Source organism: Zeugodacus cucurbitae, chromosome 6, assembly GCF_028554725.1.
Source record: "Zeugodacus cucurbitae isolate PBARC_wt_2022May chromosome 6, idZeuCucr1.2, whole genome shotgun sequence".
Classification (NCBI taxonomy): Eukaryota; Metazoa; Arthropoda; class Insecta; order Diptera; family Tephritidae; genus Zeugodacus; species Zeugodacus cucurbitae.
The window spans coordinates 26816279-26836133 of NC_071671.1; the positions used below are offsets into that span (position 1 = coordinate 26816279).

The following is a 19855-nucleotide window of genomic DNA, read 5'->3' on the forward strand; positions in this document are numbered from 1 at the left end:
ATAGAATGAAATGCAGTTTATGTGATTAAGGTTAAAAAAAATTTATTTCAAATCGTTTACTGGTTAACTGATTGGAATATTAAGAGAAAATGAGAAAAAATTCTGTTTAAGCTTCTCTTACAGTATTTTTGGATGGAATGAGAGGTGCTGTGAAACAAAATTAAAAACTCGATGTTATGGCTAGTGTTTCCACAGTAAATCACTTGGATCAGTAGTTTTAAAAACTCGTCCCTGAGTACTAGTTCCAACAGATTCTCTGAATAACTATTTGATCTTATAAGAAGCTTCGTTCATATACCAAATTCATCTCATGGACGAAATTCATTTGTAAATTCTATACGAAAATAATGATTGTTATGTTCTTCATCTAACCCAAAACCTTTTGCTAACTCTGAAGTGTTCTAGAGTGTTTTGAATTCGAAGATATTTTTTAGAGTCTTTAGTCTTATTTTTAATACATAATCAGCTGTTACTAGTAATTTCTTTTGTTTCTCTCACCATACTTGAGACAGTTAGCTGACAAAGTCTTCCAAGTCCTGTGGGTAGTTTGGTCTCATGTTGGTCGCAGGTAGAATGATATATGTAGATATCAGCCAATAATCTAAAATCTCTACTACTTAAAGGTACCGAACATGAGGGAGACTTTGATGATTAGGTTGACAGAGTTCTTTTGAATGAAAGAAATCCTTCTAGATTACACGAGACCTCCATTGTGTTCAAAAACTGCACTGAGTCAACTTCATCACAAATGTAAATGTATATAGTTTGAACATTATGTTGATAAAGTTCGTTCGAATGGAAGTGTGGTCTCTAGATCAAATTAGAACTACACTGTGTCGGAAAACATTATTGACTTGAATTATACATTCGACGTTTCGAAATGCAGCATTGTTGTCATTATCAATCACTTCCTAAGCCCGAACCCAAATTTGATTGTTTATGTTTTAAGTGAATCAGGTATAGAATCGGGCTTCATCGTTTTTTAATGTTGCGGAATTCATTGCAGTGATTGTATTTTAGTTTGAGGTACCGTCAAACAAGTTGAAATTTCAGATTCTTTTCATATTTTTTCCACAACAAACACCATAATTCTGATTTTATTACAAACATACATATATTTTATTCTTTGCCCACAATTATACTCATTAAAGTGTAGGAAACTTATGAAAATAAACTCCAAATATATTTAGTGTTGCCATATTGCTTGAACAGTGTAATTTAAAATGTTTTTGTTAATTAAATTTTCATATTTTCTCAATAACACTCACCTGTTGTTCCATTTTCTGATTGCGACTGCTGACTGCAGACATTTTTGTTGCTGCTGTTGATTTATTTATTTTTAGATTTTAATTATTATAATAAAATGTTTTATTTTATAAATTATTCACAGTGTATTTTATTCAACAATTTGAAAATTTTGTCTCGCTAAAAAAACAAAAATAAATATTTTATAATATTTTCACTTTTTTTAATTTTTACACCTCAAAGTACCGCTATCACCGGCGAAGTAGTAAAGTAAACAAAAACCGTTTGGCGATTGGCAGCTGTGTATGCACAGAGAGTACAACAGACAGTTTGATAAAGCATAAAGCAGGAAAACACAACAACAACACTAACTAATAGACACCGCACAACAACAATAGTTTCACATAATCACTGACAACAACAATAATTACATAATCACTTGAGCACATGTTGCTACACACACACATACACACCGAAATATTTTGTATATACATATAATATCCTTTTGTTGTTGCACTTTTGTTGTTATACTGTTGTTATAGTTACAAAATGAAAATTCGATTTATTAAATGTATGGTGACGAAGAAATGTAGTATGCGACGCGAGTCACTGTGGCGGCGCTAACTTTGCGCTCACACTGTGTGTTTGTTGTGTATCCTCATATCGCTTGTTGTTGTTGTTATTGTTTGTTGTTGTCGTGTCAAAGCGCCTTAACAATTGTTGAAATGCCTACAATGTATGAGCCTGAGCATGGACACATGGTTGGCCAAAGAGCAGGAGGATAAGGCAGTGAGTACAGGGGGTTACACAGCACTACATACATACAACTGCATAGTGAATGAATCAATCGCTGTTGTACGCCAATCGTTAATGTTGTGTGTGGTGGCGTAAGGGAAGTGAAAGGAGAGCGCCAGCAGCAGATGTGCCGCGACTTTGGCTGGTCTAATGAATTGCAGACACTATGCTAGTAGAATTATACATATTTATGTACAAGAGAAGCACATGTAGTTGAATATACATACATATTTAGGGAAACAAGAAAATAAAATCAAATTGCTAAAGAGTCAATATAGAAATGTCTGTATGTATGTTTGTGTGTTAAATATGTTAAAGAAGCGTCGTGTCGGGCGGGCTGCGGTTGATGGCGCAGTGTGTTATTTAATAATATTTTTCTAAAAAAATTTATTGAATTGATGATCTGTTTATTTCAGACATCAATAAAAACAATAAACAGTCAATTTTAAATTCTCTTTGAGAAACATACAACTCAATAGAGACAATTTGATACTACATAAGTTATAATGTTTTTCTGTTCCTATATTTAATTTCTGTATAAAGCAACTTGTCAAAGATTTCATAAATCTTGAATTCAGTTTTAAAATACACAGTGCATGTATAAGATGTTAGTTATTGTGAGATAAACTGATGAAAAAATTTCTGAAATTGAGGTTATGTTGAAAAACTTATCAAAAAAGGAAAGGATCTAATTGCGTCAGAACATTCTTATAAACAATGAATTTCTAAAACTTTTCCAATTCCCTGGAAAAATTATAATTTAAGAAATGTTTACGTGGCTTCTTCCAATAGCAGGTCGAATACTGAAATAACGAAACGCTATTTCTGACTAAACCGCTCAAATAAGCTTTGAGATCGTATACGAAAAGTAAAATTTAGCCCTAACCTGGACCATAATCACAATTTAAATTCTTTTATTTGCTGGAAAATCAACATTTTAGATTATTTTATCAAAAAAAAAAAGAAAAATTCTTAAAAATTTGTTTGTTATTCCACATGTCTAAAATGGGTTTCGTCCCAGTTTAGTCCCTCTTTACTCATTTTCGAAACAATTTTATACTAAAATGGGCACATTTATGTCATACATTGCGGGTTCTAGGAGTTCTTATTTATTTATGTAAAACTTAGGCCAGCGCACTAATATATAAAATGAGGTTTTTGATTTTTCTGACTTCGAGGAAAATGTTAAATTCTCTTGCTTGAAGTTGGCTGTCTTTGTATCTTACATATGCATTTTATTCTTATGCTGTATATCGGTGATCTAGTACTTTAAGGTTTCTTTAGTTATTAAAACAAAATTCTTGATATATCTTATAAATCTTATTATCATATAAACAATGAAATTAGTTCCAAAATTGTATCGAAAAATGGGTAAAAGTGTTGGTTCCATCGGCGAATTTATTTCAGTTGTACAAAGTTTTTGTCGTTGAAAAAAAGAGGAAAAGAGGGTGAAAACGCATTTTAACAATGGAGTTTGACACATTTCAGGTCCTGCTCACTAAATACTCGATATGAGCAAGAGTCTTTAAAGAAGAGTTTTGAATCCGTCGAAGATTTTCATGTAAAAAAAATGCTCTAGAATTTGGAAGGTTTATAGCTCTTTACTTTATACTTATACTACGTATTTTTACTCAGATATGATAGTAAAGGCAAGTTTTTTTCCTATTTTGATTTCGAATTTTTCAAATTTTTTTAAATGTTTTATTTTTCTTTTTGATTTTTAAGGTTATGAACTCTTTTAACTTTCACATATTTTTTCTTAAATTTAATTTTGTTAGTTTACAGAGATATTATTTTGTATGAAAATATTTCTCTTTTTTACAAAACTTTGATTAATTTTGAGGTTATTTTCTATTTTTTATTAAATTTTAATTTTGTGTTTTACATTTTTCTTTTTTATTTAATTGTTATATAATCGTTTGCTTCTTTATAATCAAATGAATCTTAATTTTTTCTTTTTATTAAATACAATTTTTTATAATAAATTTCATTTTTTATAGTTTTTTCGTAATATTTTTTCGAAAAAAAATTGTTTTATTTAATTTTCATTTTTTTCCATTTTCATTTTCCTTTTATTTTTTATCAATTCTATTTTATTTTTTCTTAATTTTTTTATTTAAAAGATTCCACTTTTTATATTAAATATTTTATTGTTTCTTTTGTACAAATTCTGTTTTTCTAAATTCTATATATTTTTTGTTTGCTTTCTTTATATTTAAATGAGCCTTAATTTTTGCTTTTATTAAACAAATAATAAATTTAATTTTTTATAGTTTTTTCGTAATATTTTTTCGAAAAAAAAAGTTTTTTTTATTTTTCACTAGCAAAATAATTTTTATACCATTTTCCTTTCCCTTTTATTATCTTATTCTTATCAATTCTATTTTATTTATTGTTAATTTTTTTATTTAAAAGATTCCACTTTTTATATTAAATTTTTTATTGTTTTATTTTTGCATATAAATTCTTTTTTCCAATTTATTTTAATACTTTTTGTTTGTATTTTAACCCACAAAAGTTGCAAAATACTACACAGTGTCGCTTCACCAAGATCTTATCCACACACACACAAACACATAAAATATCACACATAAGCCTTGCCACACAACAAAAGTGCTAAATTATTGCAACACAGTTTGTTTGTTGTTATTTTCATATATTTTGTTGTCACCTTGGTTGTGCTTGCAGTTTTGCCAATTCGCATATCATCAGCAATTTTCACAAATTCTTATTTCAAATATTATTTATTTTCAAAGACACTCGCCAACATACGAGTACACGCTTAGTTTAACAATGCAATGTTAAAAACAAATTGGCGATTTCACAGCACACAAAGTCAACATGAATGCTAAGTATGACGTCACTTTGAACAGTTGGAGTTGTAGAATAACAAAGGTGGAACAAGCTATTTTCAAAAAAAATATATATTTTTTTTATTAATAATTATTTTTTATAAATTTATTCCACCTTTTCCCAAAATATATTTAAATATTCTCGAATAACTTTTGAAATCAACCGCACGCTGCCGTCTTAAAAGTATACTGTCTGAACGGAGACGATATTTTTACAACCAACCGCACACGGCTTCATAAGGCGATAAACTGACTGAACTGTATATTGCGTACTGTGACACAGCAAACTGAAGTTGAACTGTCGACGACCGCACGACCTGCCGCTGTTGATGGTAAAATGGCAAAATATCCTGGCTGGTCGAATATCCTGTCGGCAGCAGCAGCAGCGATGACAGCTGTATTTGTGACTTCATGCAGTTTTCAACCCTCTTCCCCAATTGGCAGTTGCTGTGTGCTCTCTATCTCACTTCTTCGCTACAGTGACTGTTAAAAAAATACTGTTAATAACAGTGGCTAAATAACATACTTCATTTATATGCACAGCGCTCACTCTCACCTAGAGAGAACTCTCATTAACATCCGGCACTCATGTGCTCAATCACTCGCTGCAAACTAACCGCGCTGTTAAAAAATAAAATAAACAAACAGCTGATTTAACAGTCTGCAAACTACATACACATTTAAGGTTAATACATCTCATCTCAAAATGCACCACCGTTCGCTCAACTGCACTCTCTGTCTCTCATGCAGCTCGTACTCAATCTGCATAGTAATGGCATATTTTTTAGTATACTTACAAGTTGTTGTTATTGCTGAATTTGTATTCCATGCGGCAGCTGTGACTTTGAAAAACACCAACAACAACAACACTGAGTCATTGCAAAACAACTGCACTTTAAACCTGGGCGCTCGCATGCACCTTTATGCGCGTCTCGGCGTTACTGCAAAATTTTGCAGACAGCGTTGCATTTATTATTATTGCACGGCATACAAAGTAGTCGTCGTCATGTGGGTTAGGCGTTCACGTGTTGTGCGCGTCGATAAGGCAGTGCGGACAGTACAGGAGGTTCGTATATGCACTTACATGAAATGGTGAGGGTTGCGTGAGAAGACCGGTATCTTCTTCGATGTAGATCTTCGGTATGAAATTTATGTATTTTTTCATGGATTGGTAATATTCCAAGACAAGCAGGGAAGGGATTCTTATTTTAATCCAAGCAATTTTATTCCTTCATTGATATCTTTTTTTTTACTTTTTGTGAGTGAAGCATAGTGAAATCGAGGCTAATTTGTACTCCGCTGACCATTTCAATGCCTTCATCAAGGTTATATAGATGATATCTAACATATAATCCGCTATGAACCATCTAAAAAAGTAGTTTATTCGCAAATATGAATCGTCATCTCTTTCCCAAAATCATCGGATACCTCAGAGCTTAATATTTATGGCGTGTCTTTCAATGGTCTCGAGAGAATGTTTTCCTGTTTGAAATCTCCGATCTATACAAGTTCGGCAGATGGATTAAGAAGGAAACGTCAGGAGTCCAAAATACTTTACTTTTCTCGACCTTGTCACTGAGTTTTTGAAAGTTCCAACGATCTGGTACTTTAATTCTGACTACAACAACTATCCTGTTTTCCGTGCTTTAACGTTAATGATTTGAAATAAAGCTTTCTCCCTTCCGTGCTTCTGCAAACGGTTATCCGAACGTTAGGTCAGGCCATAAACGCGACAATCTGAAACTATAAGTTGTATTTTAAGCGGATATCACCCTTCAGGAGATATTGTTAGGACTTCTAAAACTTTCTAGTTATGAAGAAGCTTTTCGAAAAAGCGGGAAACTTTTCAAGAGTCCAAAGCTTAAAAAGCTGATATATTTTAACAAAAAAATTGTAGCTTCTGATATTAACTATCAAACACATTTTGAACTTTTGCAAACGGTCGCGCCGACGTCGGTTTAGACCCTACCCGAGACAAATCTGAAACTATGAGTTTTATTTTCAACGGAAGTCAGCTTCCAGAAGATAATATTAAGCTCTCTGGAGCTTTCTTGTCACAAAACTTTTCCTGAAAATTCGGGAATTGAAAGCTTAAAAGCTGTCATATTTGAAAAAAATATTTGAGGCTTCTAACATTAAGCCGTCTAGAGCTTTCTTGTTATGACAAAGCTTTCCTTGAAAACCCGGAAGCTATTCAGAGTCGAAAGCTTAAAAAGATATAGTTATTAACAAGATATTAGGGACTTTTGACAATAACTCAAAGAGTAGGGGGATTACACATAAAATGTGGTGTTACTTACACATTTTACCCATAAATCATAACCCAGAGCTTTTAATGGAAAACAGTTTATTTATTTACAAGTTAACAAATGGTAGACTTTAGATTGTGATATTTTCAAAATATGCAATATTAATAACTAATGCTTTGCGCCCAATTCATCCATTAAAATCTCCTGAAAACGTGTGCGCACGCGCAACTGCTGTACAATGTCCAAGCGATTCATATAAGGCAAAAGTGAACGGAAGAACAGTAAATTCTCATTATCCACACTCGCCTCCGTAGAAGTACGTAGCTCTATTGATTTTTCCAACTCCGTAGCCGTTCTCTTACTTGAACAATTATAGAGTTCATCGCGAATTTGTGGTGTAGCCGACGTCGTCTCGTTGTATTCTTCATCGCAGCGTCGCTTATTCCGCGTATACAACGGTTCCGCCATTTGTGGCGCGACCGCAACAAAAGGTGGTGGATCATATTCAATTTCAATTTTACCCTCATCACATGCATTCTCTACAACGTACTCTTCCTTACATTGTACTAATGGCACACTTTGCGAGGCATTTGCGAGCTCATGCTCCTCGTCGAGCGTGTAAACTTTGCGTATGCTCGGAAACTGTTGATTGTATGTGTCTGCAAGTACTGGTGACTCTTGTGAGGCTGCAATATCTTCGATTTGACTTTTACTCTCATCCCAGTCATTATCCGTCGAATCTGTGGAGCGTATATCGATTATTGACTCTGGTTTGATATCGATCACTTGTTTTCGAGGTGTATGTGTATTCAGCAAGAATATTAAACTATTAAAATGTGTCCATTTCGGTTTTTCAGGCTCCTCAATGTAATAATTTTCGCCCGAATTGTAGACTGGTACCTTTTTTAATTCCTTCAAGAATTGATCGCGCAGACTACGCCACTTAATTTTCGCTGTGGACTCTGTAAGTGGTATGAAGTGAAAGGGGGTTTAGAAATAATGAATGGTGAATGTTTTAAAAAATTATTGGTATTCATATTATTTTTTTTATATCCATATATATAAAGTTTAGAACTCACATAATCACCGCTGTGTCGGGTACTCATCGTCTAATATGCCGACAACAAAATCAACTTCATGAGCAAATACTATTCATGATAATCATATAGCACTTATAAAAATATTATAAATTGGTTCAAACTAGTTTTACGCAGCGTATGAAGTAATCGATAACATATATCGATATATGTACCTATACATACATATGTATAGAAGCAATGCGCACGATCTTCGCGTTTTCTTCAACAACAACGCAACTACATACATACATACACACATAAGAGAAGCTAATGACAATCATCGTTGTTTATTTACGCGCAGTTGTGTTTTCCCCGAATCGCTTTTGTATGTCTCTCTCTCACAAACCAAAAACGAGTTCTAACTATGAAAATTTCTAGCATCACTGTATTTATTGTTTATAACTACGGAAATATGCACTAGAATATATATTTTTTGTTTAATTCTTTTATCCATTTATTTAACTACTCACTTGAGATATTGCATGCGTCAGCCACTTCTTGCCAAAGCTTATCTGTTATTTTTTGTTGTTGCCTACCCAATGGTATTTTCTTCCTATCCCACAGAAATTCTCTTTTGCGTACTTCGTCTATGAAATCGTCCATCTTAATTCGTTGCTGTGCGCTTCGATACTGCGAGCATTGCGTTATTTTCGATGTCAGCGAACTCGCAGTTGACGCGATAAACGCAAATACATACCAACGGACAGAGTGTTGGCACGACGAATTCGAAAGAACAAAACACTCGTGAATACTTATCTGTATATGTATATATATGTGCATACTTACAGCAGCGTTGCCGTTTAGGTAGTTTCATTTGGTTTTGGTAATTTGGCTGGTAGGTTAAATAAAGGTTGTGGTAGGCGAAATTGTTCAGATGTACATATGTATGTAACTGCATCTACTAAGAATAATTTCAGGAATACTGTTCAGAAAACCACATAAAATGCTTGCTATTTCACAAACAAGATGACTTTGTTTAGAAGATGTAATTTGCAGACTTGTTTTTAATTAATTAAAATACTTATTTTAAAAAAATATTTAACAATATTATAAAATTTATATAATTAAAAAAAAAATGTTTTAAAAATAATTGTTAAAAAATTTCTTACATAAGATTAATATATATATTAAAGTATTTTTAAGATTTATTTTTTTACAAATATTATTAGTGAATCCTTTTAAAATTAATTTGAAAAAATATTAAAATACTTAATTTTTAATTTATTTAAATAAAAATATGTTGACAATTTTTGAAACATTTCTTACATATACATATTTATATATATGTAGATACATTTTTACAAATACGTAGATATATTTTCCTAGGTAGAACATAGGAGCTGTGAATACTTTAAAAATGCAATTTTGTTGAAATAAATATTTTCAACAATTAAAATTTCATTTTATAGAGAAAACAATGACATTTTTATAATTTAGAATTATTTTTAATATAAACAAGTAAGGAAAGGCTATGTTCGGGTGCAACCGAACATTTTATACTCTCGCAATTTATGCTTTATTTTTATTAAGATAACACACAATTTGACCCATATATTCAGCATAAAGTCCAATAGAATAGCGAAAATAATCATATATAGTATATGAGGGCTGAGGTAATTCCTGAACCGATTTCACTATTAAGCCCATAGATTTAAAAAAAACCTATAATTAGGTTATGGGAGCTAGGAACCGATTTTAACCATTTCTGATACAGAGACACACTATTAGAAGAAAAATATATCCTCTGAATTATGTTATATGGCTTATATGGGAAGTTGTTGTAGTTGTGAACTGATTTCATTCATTTTCCACACGTGTCATCAGGGTGTCAAGAAAATGTTATATACCGAATTTCAATTTCGGATTGAGATATGGTTTTTGTCCCATAAGTGGGCGACGCCACGCCCATTTTCCATTTAGTAAAAAAAATCTGAGTGCAGCTTCTTTCTGTTATTTATTCTGTAAAATTTAGTGTTTCTGACGTTTTTCGTTAGTGAGTTAACGCACTTTTCAACCTAACCTTTGTATGGAAGGTGGGCGTGGTTATTATCCGATTTCATTCATTTTTGGACTGTATTAAGAAGTGGTTAAAAGAAACGATTGTAGAAAGTTTGGTTTATATAGCTTTATTGGTTTGCGAGATATACACAAAAACCTATTTGGGGGCGAGGCCACGCCCACTTCCCCATAAAATTACATCCACATTTTATTTCCATAGCTTTATTTATGGCTTAGTTATGGCATTTTATGTGTTTTCGGTTTTCGCAATTTTGTTGGCGTGGCATTGGTCCCATCTTTTGCCCATCTTCGAAAGCAACCTTTCTATTGTGCCAAGAAACAAGTGTGCCAAGTTTCATCAAGATATCTTAATTTTTACTCAAGTTACAGCTTGCACAGACGGACAGACGGACGGACTCCACCCTCCACCGGACTCCACTGATTTAAACTCCACAATTTACCCTGATCACTTTGGTATATATAACCCTATATCTAACTCGTTTAGTTTTGGGTGTTACAAACAACAGTTATGTGAACAAAACTATAATACTCTCTTAGCAACTTTGATGCGAGAGTATAATAAAAATAATATAACATACTTAACTATATTAAAATATAATGTTCTAAATGCAACGGTATTTTAATATCTGTTTTGATCACTAGCCCAACAAACACATTGTCTCTCAAACTTCAATTATACTACAGCAATTTCAGTGCCTACCAAATATTTAGTTTTTACGCACACCTACGAGTTTTGTGGCTTTGGCATGTGAGTACTCACATTTTTACAGTGGCGGGCATAAAAGTATGATTAGCTTATTAATGAAGAATTTTTTATGACATACATTTATATATTTTTTATATACTTATTATTAATTATAAATCGAAAAAATACAACAAATTCACAAACGCGAAACAATGAAGAATATTGTCTTGAAACATGAATATTTGATGAAATGTCACAAATGCAGTTAAAAACGTAGCATACCTTTAGGCTTATATACTGTACACTTTCGAACTGTTTGAAGACATATTTTAATCACACTGATTCACTTGGTATTTTTCAAAATATTTTTAAAGGGAAAGCATAATTTTATAATTTTCAAACGTTAAAACTATTCTATAAAATCTTTCTAGAGTATGAAAATATGATTCTTGTTTAAAAATGGCGGCTCAGGATAATTTTGTGTCTACTGCCTTCGACGCAAGGTCCCTAACTACTATAATCATCACTTATCAGCCGTTGATTTGAAAGAAAAAGAACAATTTAAATTTTGTTTTTCATGTCACCGGGGTGTCACCGAACATTTTATACTCTCGCAATCATTATTATTTTTTACTTTATTAATATAACAAATAATTTGACTTACGTATTTGGCATATACATATATGGTATAAAGTCCAATGAAAGTTTGAAAACCCTAATATTAGGTATATGGGAACTAGGGGAAGTTATAAATCAAGACATATTATTGAAAGAAAAATATTCCCTCTGAATTTCTTCGAAATATCTGAGAGATTTACTTATATTTTGGTAAAAAATTAGTTCGAAGCTCTGAGGTCCTCATGTTCGATATGTGGGCCCTTGAATATTTATGGTCCAATTTCGACGATTTTTAGAAGGGCGATGCCACTCTATAAATGCAGAATGTGTGCAAAATTCTGTTCCGATATCTTCACTAGTGCTTAATTTTTATATTGTAAAGTAAAGGATTAAGCTCGACTTCAAAGTTGTGGTATATGGGAAGTAGGGGTGGTTGTGAACCGATTTGGGCTATTTTTAACATATATCATTGGGAAGCTAGGAAGATTTTATGAACTAAATTTCATTGAAATTTGTCAAGTGGTTTCGCAGAGTTTCGCCCATTTAAAATTTTGTATACCATTTTGGGTGCAGCTCTTCTGTATTATCTTTATAATGAAATTTAAGATTACTGGCAGTTTTCTTTACTGAATTAAAGCATTTTTAATAGTTTTCTACATACATAGCCTTTGTATGGGAGGTGGGCGTGGTTATAATCCGATTCCATTTTTGGACTGAATAAGTTAGTACCTTAAAGAAACGACTCTACAAAGAACTTAGTAGGGGGCGGGGCCACGACCACTTCTACAAAAACATTACATCCAAATCGAAAAAAATATAATATTTGAGAATTTTACATGGACTTCTCTTAATTATGAGATGACCACTCTTCTAAAAATTCGTTAAATTTCGACCTTATTACCCATGGCGACACTGAAGCCTTAGACTACTTAGCACTTCGAATACTTAGATTTATTTATGGTAATTTGACTTTGATTTCTCTCCATTCAAATATCTTATTAAAGGTTCAGTGTCTAGAAAATATATACTGAATAGTTTCAATGATACTTTCTGGCTTCAAGACATATTAAATTCTTCGGTTATTTGTAAAAAATCTTTAGGAGTATTTGAAATTATATTTTGTTTACAAGATCCGTATCAATTATGTATTGCTGCCATTTTCTGCTGGGTATTTATGCAAATTTTTATCTAAGTGGTCACACAATTAATAGCAAAAGTCATTGGCGAACGCAGGAAAAAAATTTGGGGGATGGGGGGGTGGGTAGTTTTAGGTAAAAAGACAATGTTTCATTATTTTATTCAGAAATTTAAGTCTAATCTTCTTTTATTTTGGGCCATAATCTCTATGGATATTAAAGAGAGCCATTCCGTTCAGGCGTGCTTCTCCAGTTTTATTTCTTAAATATGTTTTAAGCCTGCGAAGTGAGGAAAACGAGCGTTCACTTGAAGCGACAGATATAGGGATTGTTGCTCTAATCTTTAAAAAACGATGCACTGTTTTGAAAATTTTTGCATTGCAACAATTCAACGTGTCTAAAAAAGTTTTGGATCTCTTTGTTTGATTTAACCAGTTCCTGAAAATATATTCAAAATTTTAGTTAGAAAATATAATCTGAAGAAAAGATTTTTAACCTTTTCCGCATTCTAAATTCAGCAACGAAATCATCGGGATCTTCTACATCAGCGATTAAGTTAAGACACTCAAGTATTTTTTTGCAAATAGCATAATTTTTTTTTATTTAAATTTATTTCACAAAAGTTTGCTCATGGAACGAAAACTGAAAGTCATAATAAATGAGTTTTTATTTTTCCTGTATTATGATTAACAATAAACTCTAAAAAAAATAATAGAAACCTTATTGGTGACTTTTCACTTTAGAACTAATTTTCAAAAGAAGTCCATTTTCGACTCACAATTCCCCTTAAATCTAAAAAAATCCACTTCAGCAGCCACAGAGTTATAAGGCAAAGTGCAGTTTATATTTTTCTGGGTTTTTTAATTGGCCTACATTCCCACAACTTTTTGATACTATCCAGATACAATAGGTTTGTTTTTAGTTTAACATTTTCATAGTTTCAAAAAATTAAATTCTATCAGCAGAAAAGTATCAAAAGTATCTGTTTGTGAACAAAAAAGTATCAAATCTCAAAATTTAGAAAAAAAAAGTATCAAAAAAGATACAAATGTATAAAAACGGCAACGCTGTTAGTGACTAATGTATTCATTTATTTTCCATATTCATACATCGTCGGCGGAAAGTTTGCTTTGAAAACAACAAATTACAATTTTTCAAATGACTATGTAGAATTAAATTCTATTATTTAAAAATTCAATTACTTTGGGGGGGGTTTTAACACCCCAAAACCCCCCCTGCGTTCGCCCCTGGCAAAAGTTAATCGATTACTCATTTTCGAATAATTGCTTATTGATTGCGCTTGCCGACATTTGTATAACTCTGACTACCTACATACATAACGAGATACTTATATACATCCATGCAAATGTATCGCACGATCAGTGCCGTGCGTTGATTGGTGCTTACAATGCCCACAAAAGAGAAACGAAAGTAGGAGTACGCACTTGATGACGTCACCAACGCTTCTGCATACTATAGAGTTGTCTCCTTCATACAGCTAGCAAAACGAGCGGACAACAACAACTATTATTAGTGAGATAGCCGACGATTAATGCTATTTTGAGTTGATTTTTGGAATAGCGGCATTAGTTGCGTTTCATTGCTGTGCGGGTCAGGAACACGTAATTTTTTCGAAAGTAGACGTGAAATTGAAGATTTATTACAAATTATATACAAGTGTCGGAAAGTGCAAATATAACTAAAGTTAGTGTTATATTAAGTTAAAGAAAAAAAATTGAGAATTTTAATTTTAATTTTTTTTGTGATTTTTTTTTATCTTTTGCGGTAAAGTGTTAATTGAACTCAATAAATATTATGTCAATTCGCCCGAGTTCACCGAAAATTTTGCTGGACATTAGCTACAAACCGTTGCCGCATGTAATGGATATGCAAGACAATGTAATTAAATTGATCAAAATGGAGCCACAAGCTTATGAATATATGCAACAGGATATAGTAGCACACCAACAACAACACACGATCAGCGGTTCGTTTTATCACAGCACACAAGCGGCGCAAGCGTCACGTTTGACCGCGCCCACACAACCGCCACAAATGCACACACAACGCCACATTGTGGAGTCCACGGAATTCGCATACGGTGGCAACCCCGCTAAGATGGACTCCACGGACTATCACATGCAAAACGCGGAAATGCTTCATAATTGCAGCGCAAGCAACAGCTCGCCGCTGGCGTATGCGCAAAGCGATGAGCTGAATAACGCTGGCGCAATGACAACAAATATCGGCAAAGAATTGAATAATAATTACAATATGCAACAGAGTGGCGCTTGCAATGGCATGTCGGCTGGTCAGCTGGTGGGTGTGAATAAGCGAAATCGTGAGTTTGAAAGCGCGGATTGCGAATTGATGACTAAAAGCAAGAAGGCGCATTTACAGTTGACAAATGAGCAGCAGTCGCCGCAACAACAACAACAACAACAAGCACACTTCATACACGCGCCGGATACGCCCAGATTTGTCTTGGAATATCTGCCGACAACGGTGACGGATGTCAATTCGAATATTAGCGCGCCCAACAACAACAACAATGCGGATAGCAGTAGCAACAGTAACAGTAACAACAGCAGCAGCAGCAACAATTCGTCGCCGTTTGAATTCGCCGCACGTGAAATGTGTGAGAATAGTGTGGATAATTACAAATATGTCTATCAGCAGCATCAGCTGCAACAACATGGACAACAACAACAACAGCAGCAGCAACAGCAACATGAACAACAACATATACAACAACCGCCATTGCAGCACACCTTGGCGCCAACAACAACAACACCGCCACATAATATACACCCCAATAACGGTATTTTCGGTTTAAAACACGAAATCAGCAAGGACTTAACACACACACTCGCACACGATGCGGCGCTAACACAAGTCCACGCGCAGTCACCGCATATTGGCAAAAACCATCTTGCGCACTACGAGTTTGCGCCCTCCATGAAGAGCAACAACTCCGATGTTGAGGATATGGAATTTATACGCTTAAATGGCGATAACGGTGAGAACTGCGATGCCAGTTATGATTACACCAACGATGATTTGTTGGAAATGCGCGCGGATTCGCTGTCCGATAATACCGATGCGGGCGCGAAAAGTTTCCGCAAACCCAGAAGACGCACACGTCGCAAATCCAGCCGCTCCGAGGATGCGGAGGAGTTTCACAATCAACGTGTCATGGCGAATGTGCGCGAACGTCAGCGCACACAGAGTCTGAATGATGCGTTCAAGGCGCTGCAGCAGATCATACCGACATTGCCGAGCGATAAGCTGAGTAAAATACAAACGCTGAAGCTGGCGACCAGGTGAGTGTAGTGGGTGGGGATTGACGTACTTGTGCCGTAGTGGGTGGTATTGGTTGCCGGCATAATGCTGTGTTTAGATGGTGTATATTTTAACGGCAAAAAAGTGCTTGTGTAGTGAAGTTGAAAAGCAGATAAATATTATATGAAACTGTAATGTAATCAGAAATTTTCATGCAAGTGGAATATGAATAGAGTTAAATTTGTTGAATTTTTTCACCGATTATAAATTTCTAATTTAAAAATATTAAAAAAAATGTTTGCAATTCAATTTTGAAATGTATTTGAGAAAAAATTAACCAAAAAGTAAAATTTTTTAGCGTAACTAGAAGGTTTTTGGAGATGTTTCTTTGAACAAAAAAAAAATTGTCAAAAGTGAAAAATATCATAATGATACCAAGGCATGAGTATTATTTCATTATAACTGCATTTAGAGATCCGAAAATGTATAGTTTTTTCATAAAAAAAATGATTGCAATCATTTGTGAAAAATCATTTATAAAATGAGATCGATTTCATTAATTTTATTTTTTCTTTAATCCGCTTCATTTTTCAAAATATTGATTGTTCAGTCTGTTTTCTATAGAAAAGTTTACCAAAAAACTTAAATAACGCAGATATTACCAAAAAAATAAATTGTATCAACCTTAAGTATTCTATTCTAATTTTTAGTTGAGAAGCTTGTCAGTTTATTGTCAAAATATTTGACATAGTGGCAACATACCATAAATAATCTTATAATATGCATATCACCATGGCTCAAATGTGATTTTCTTTTAAATAATCAGTTAAAATTATAGATTGCATTTAAAATTTGTTCATGAATATAATGGTTTTGTTGAATGAAATGAAAATTTAATTTCTGTGATTTTTTTTCTACCAAAATTTTATTTTTCCATAAAATTAATTGTTTTTTAAGTTAAAATTTTTTTTTTAATAAAATTAATTGTTTACTTAAAAATTGGAATTTTTGCCTATAAAAAATTAAAAAATTTAGAAATGTGCTTAAAATTTATTCATAAACAATATAATTCTGCTTCCTTTCACTTTGACAAATCAAAACTTATTTTCGGGGAATTTTTTCAAAAAAATATAATTCTTCTATAAAATTAATATTAAAAAAAAATATTTAAATTAAATTTAGCTTTTTGGTTAAAAATTAACAAAAGTCTATTCATTCAAATTTAATATTATTCTATATGAATAATTCAGTACCGTATTTGTACTTAAAAATTATTAAAATAATTTTAAATTCGCTAATAAAAAGCAGTTAATTTTTTGTTTTCTATACAAATAGAGAAAGGCATTTTGTTTATTTTTTTTAGCAAAATAATTTTTTTTATTTTTAAATTTTTTTTAATTAAATTTTTTTTTCAAGAATTTGTTGGTTGAATCGATATTATTTTATTTAGTTTTTTTATATGAATCGGATATCTCTTTTTTTATTTAAAAAAGTTTTTAGGTTTTTTTTTTTAAATATTTTTTAATATAATTTTTAATAAGTTGAACAGTTTTACTGAAAATAACAAACTTTTGTTTTAGAATTTTTTTTTTAATTTGGAAATTTTTTAAATAAGAAATCCATTGCTCTAGCCTTAATAACTTATATTCACCTCATTACATGAACACTTACATTAGTAATCACATATGCATTTACACACATGAAATTGCCGAAAAACAACTTCAGTTTCACAAAATATACCAAACGGAAATTACGCCGACCATAGTAAATCCCAAGTAAAGGACATTCCCGTTAGCGCATGCCCGCCGGCTTTTACCTGTGGAAAACTGAAATTGAACAATTTTCCCCACATTTGTACCTGAAAAATGTTCGGCGCATGCGTGTGTGTTTTTAAATTAATAATATTATTTTAATTTATTCCCTAATTTATTGCAGATATATTGATTTCCTGTGTCGCGTGCTCTCCACCAGCGAGATCAGTCTGCTCAAAACGATGGACAGCAAAAGCATACTCGCCAACAACGGACTACCGCTGGGCGCCGCCTCGATCTTGAATGCGGCCACCAATGGCGCTGAGAACGAGCTGAAGGGTCTGCGGCGCGCCACCGGTGCCTCAGTGATACCACCGGAGAAACTTAGTTATCTATTTGGTGTTTGGCGGATGGAGGGAGACACGCAAAATAAAACGTAGATGAAATTAACGGGTTTGCTTATGGCAGTTTTGGAAGCTTTCCAAAAATTTTTGGTAAATTTTGGAGATTTTTGAAAATTTGAAAGGAATATGTTGGTATTCGCAACCTAGACTTGGTTTTCGACACTCACTTCCTCTGTTAATGAGTGTTTGTGGGGTTTATTAAATATTTTTAGCGCTTAGTATATGTATGTATGTATGTATATGTATATTGCGATAGTATTCTCAGTCGTTGGGCTAAAACGTTTGAACTTTCCATTAAATATTAAGTAACTTGATTAGTTTGTAGCTGACAAAAGTACTAAGCAGATAGTTTGTACGGAACTCTTATAGGCCATATTTATAACAGTTTTAATGTAAAAATAATATAAATATTTTTTTACTACTTCGTATATGAATATAGTATATATATATTGTATTGTTTAGGTTGTATAATTGTATGAAATAAACATGAAATCAAAAAATTTATTAATAAATAAAGCAAGACATGAGAACGAATTTTTCTGGCATTTTTAATTTATTTTCTGAAATTATTATTTTTTTTTAACTTTGAATTTTTACTATTATTACTTTTTATAAAAAAGTATATCATTTTATTATTTATTTTTTATTAGTCATATATAATTTTATGAATTTTAATTACAAATTTAAAAAATTATTTAAAATAAAAAAAAAATCATATGAACAACAATTACAAAATCTACCGTTTTTTATAATTAACGACAATGAAGAGAGAGAGAGATAATAACAAAGGCCTTTGTATTGCTTTTTCGATAATTATTATCAATAAATATTAAATTTAAATTAATTAAATAATAATAGTAAACAACTAACTTTTAATATTTTATTAATTTTTTTTTTATTTAATTTTCAGTAAAACATTTATTAATTTATTTTAGTAAATTTTCCCTAAAGAAATTTGGCATTTTTGACAGATTTTTATTATAATATATAATATTAAACTATTTTTTAGTAAACAATTTTAAATATTTTTTTAATATAATTTTTATTGAAAACATATTTATTTAATTTTCTCAAAATAAATTGTTTAAATTAAAATTTTTAATACATTTATATACGTTTTATTTATTTCATTTTTACATAAAAAAAAAAACAAATTTATTTTTAACTAACAGTACCTAATTTATTGAAAATATTAAAAATGTTTATTTTTCAATTTTATTTTTTTTTATATAAAAATATACTTTTTTTTTATTATTCATAATTTTTTATTAAAAAAACCTACCTAATTTATTGAATATTTTAAAAATATTTTTATTAAATTTTATATTTTGATTTACTTAAAAATATATATTTTTTTATTTTTCATAATATTTTATTGAATTTTTATTAGAAACGTTTTAAAAGAAAACACATTTATTGTAGTTAATTTTTATAAATTTTTTTAATTTTATTTTTCATTGGAACTTACCTAATTTATTGAAAATATTAAAAATATTTATTTTTTTTTATTTACTTAAAACATATATTTTTTTATTTAAAAAATTTATTTATTCTTTTCAAAGTTTTGTTGTAACTAAAATTTCCTATATATATATATTAAAATATTTATTTTTAAATTTAATTTTTTATATAATTTTTATTAAACAAAAATATTTTTATTTTATTTTTTTTTTTTACTAAAAAATATATATTGTTTTATTTTTCATAATTTTTTATTTAATTTTCCTTTTTTTATTTATT

At 31.4% G+C, this 19855-nt stretch overlaps 3 protein-coding genes across 6 annotated transcripts in view; 1 reads left to right on the top strand and 2 right to left on the bottom strand.

Annotated features, from left to right (window-relative positions):
* Nucleotides 1–6604, bottom strand: part of LOC105214022 (protein king tubby) — a 119030-nt gene extending 112426 nt beyond the window's left edge. Inside the window, exons 1-4 of one of the 4 annotated variants that reach the window (XM_011187181.3) lie at nt 5690–6604; nt 5449–5513; nt 5008–5375; nt 1269–1425 (exon numbers count right to left, since the gene is read on the bottom strand). In XM_011187181.3, the coding sequence (XP_011185483.2) occupies nt 1269–1310 (42 nt within the window). In that variant the 5' untranslated portion in view covers nt 1311–1425; nt 5008–5375; nt 5449–5513; nt 5690–6604. Of the gene's footprint in view, nt 1–498; nt 1150–1268; nt 3778–5007; nt 5376–5448; nt 5514–5689 lie in introns of those variants that run through there. The other 3 variants (XM_054232972.1, XM_054232970.1, XM_054232971.1) reach the window with 3 other exon arrangements.
* A 618-nt stretch (nt 6605–7222) lies between these two features.
* Nucleotides 7223–8914, bottom strand: LOC105214024 (uncharacterized). Its single transcript, XM_054232974.1, has 2 exons — nt 8691–8914; nt 7223–8103 (listed from the first exon to the last, which is right to left on the bottom strand). The coding sequence occupies exons 1-2, from the start codon at nt 8821–8823 to the stop codon at nt 7310–7312; spliced, it is 927 nt and encodes a 308-aa protein (XP_054088949.1). The 5' UTR covers nt 8824–8914; the 3' UTR covers nt 7223–7309.
* Nucleotides 8915–14269: 5355 nt separating this feature from the next.
* Nucleotides 14270–18649, top strand: LOC105214025 (protein twist). Its single transcript, XM_011187187.3, has 3 exons — nt 14270–14382; nt 14470–16001; nt 17896–18649. The coding sequence occupies exons 2-3, from the start codon at nt 14494–14496 to the stop codon at nt 18149–18151; spliced, it is 1764 nt and encodes a 587-aa protein (XP_011185489.2). The 5' UTR covers nt 14270–14382; nt 14470–14493; the 3' UTR covers nt 18152–18649.
* The last annotated feature ends 1206 nt before the right edge of the window (nt 18650–19855 follow it).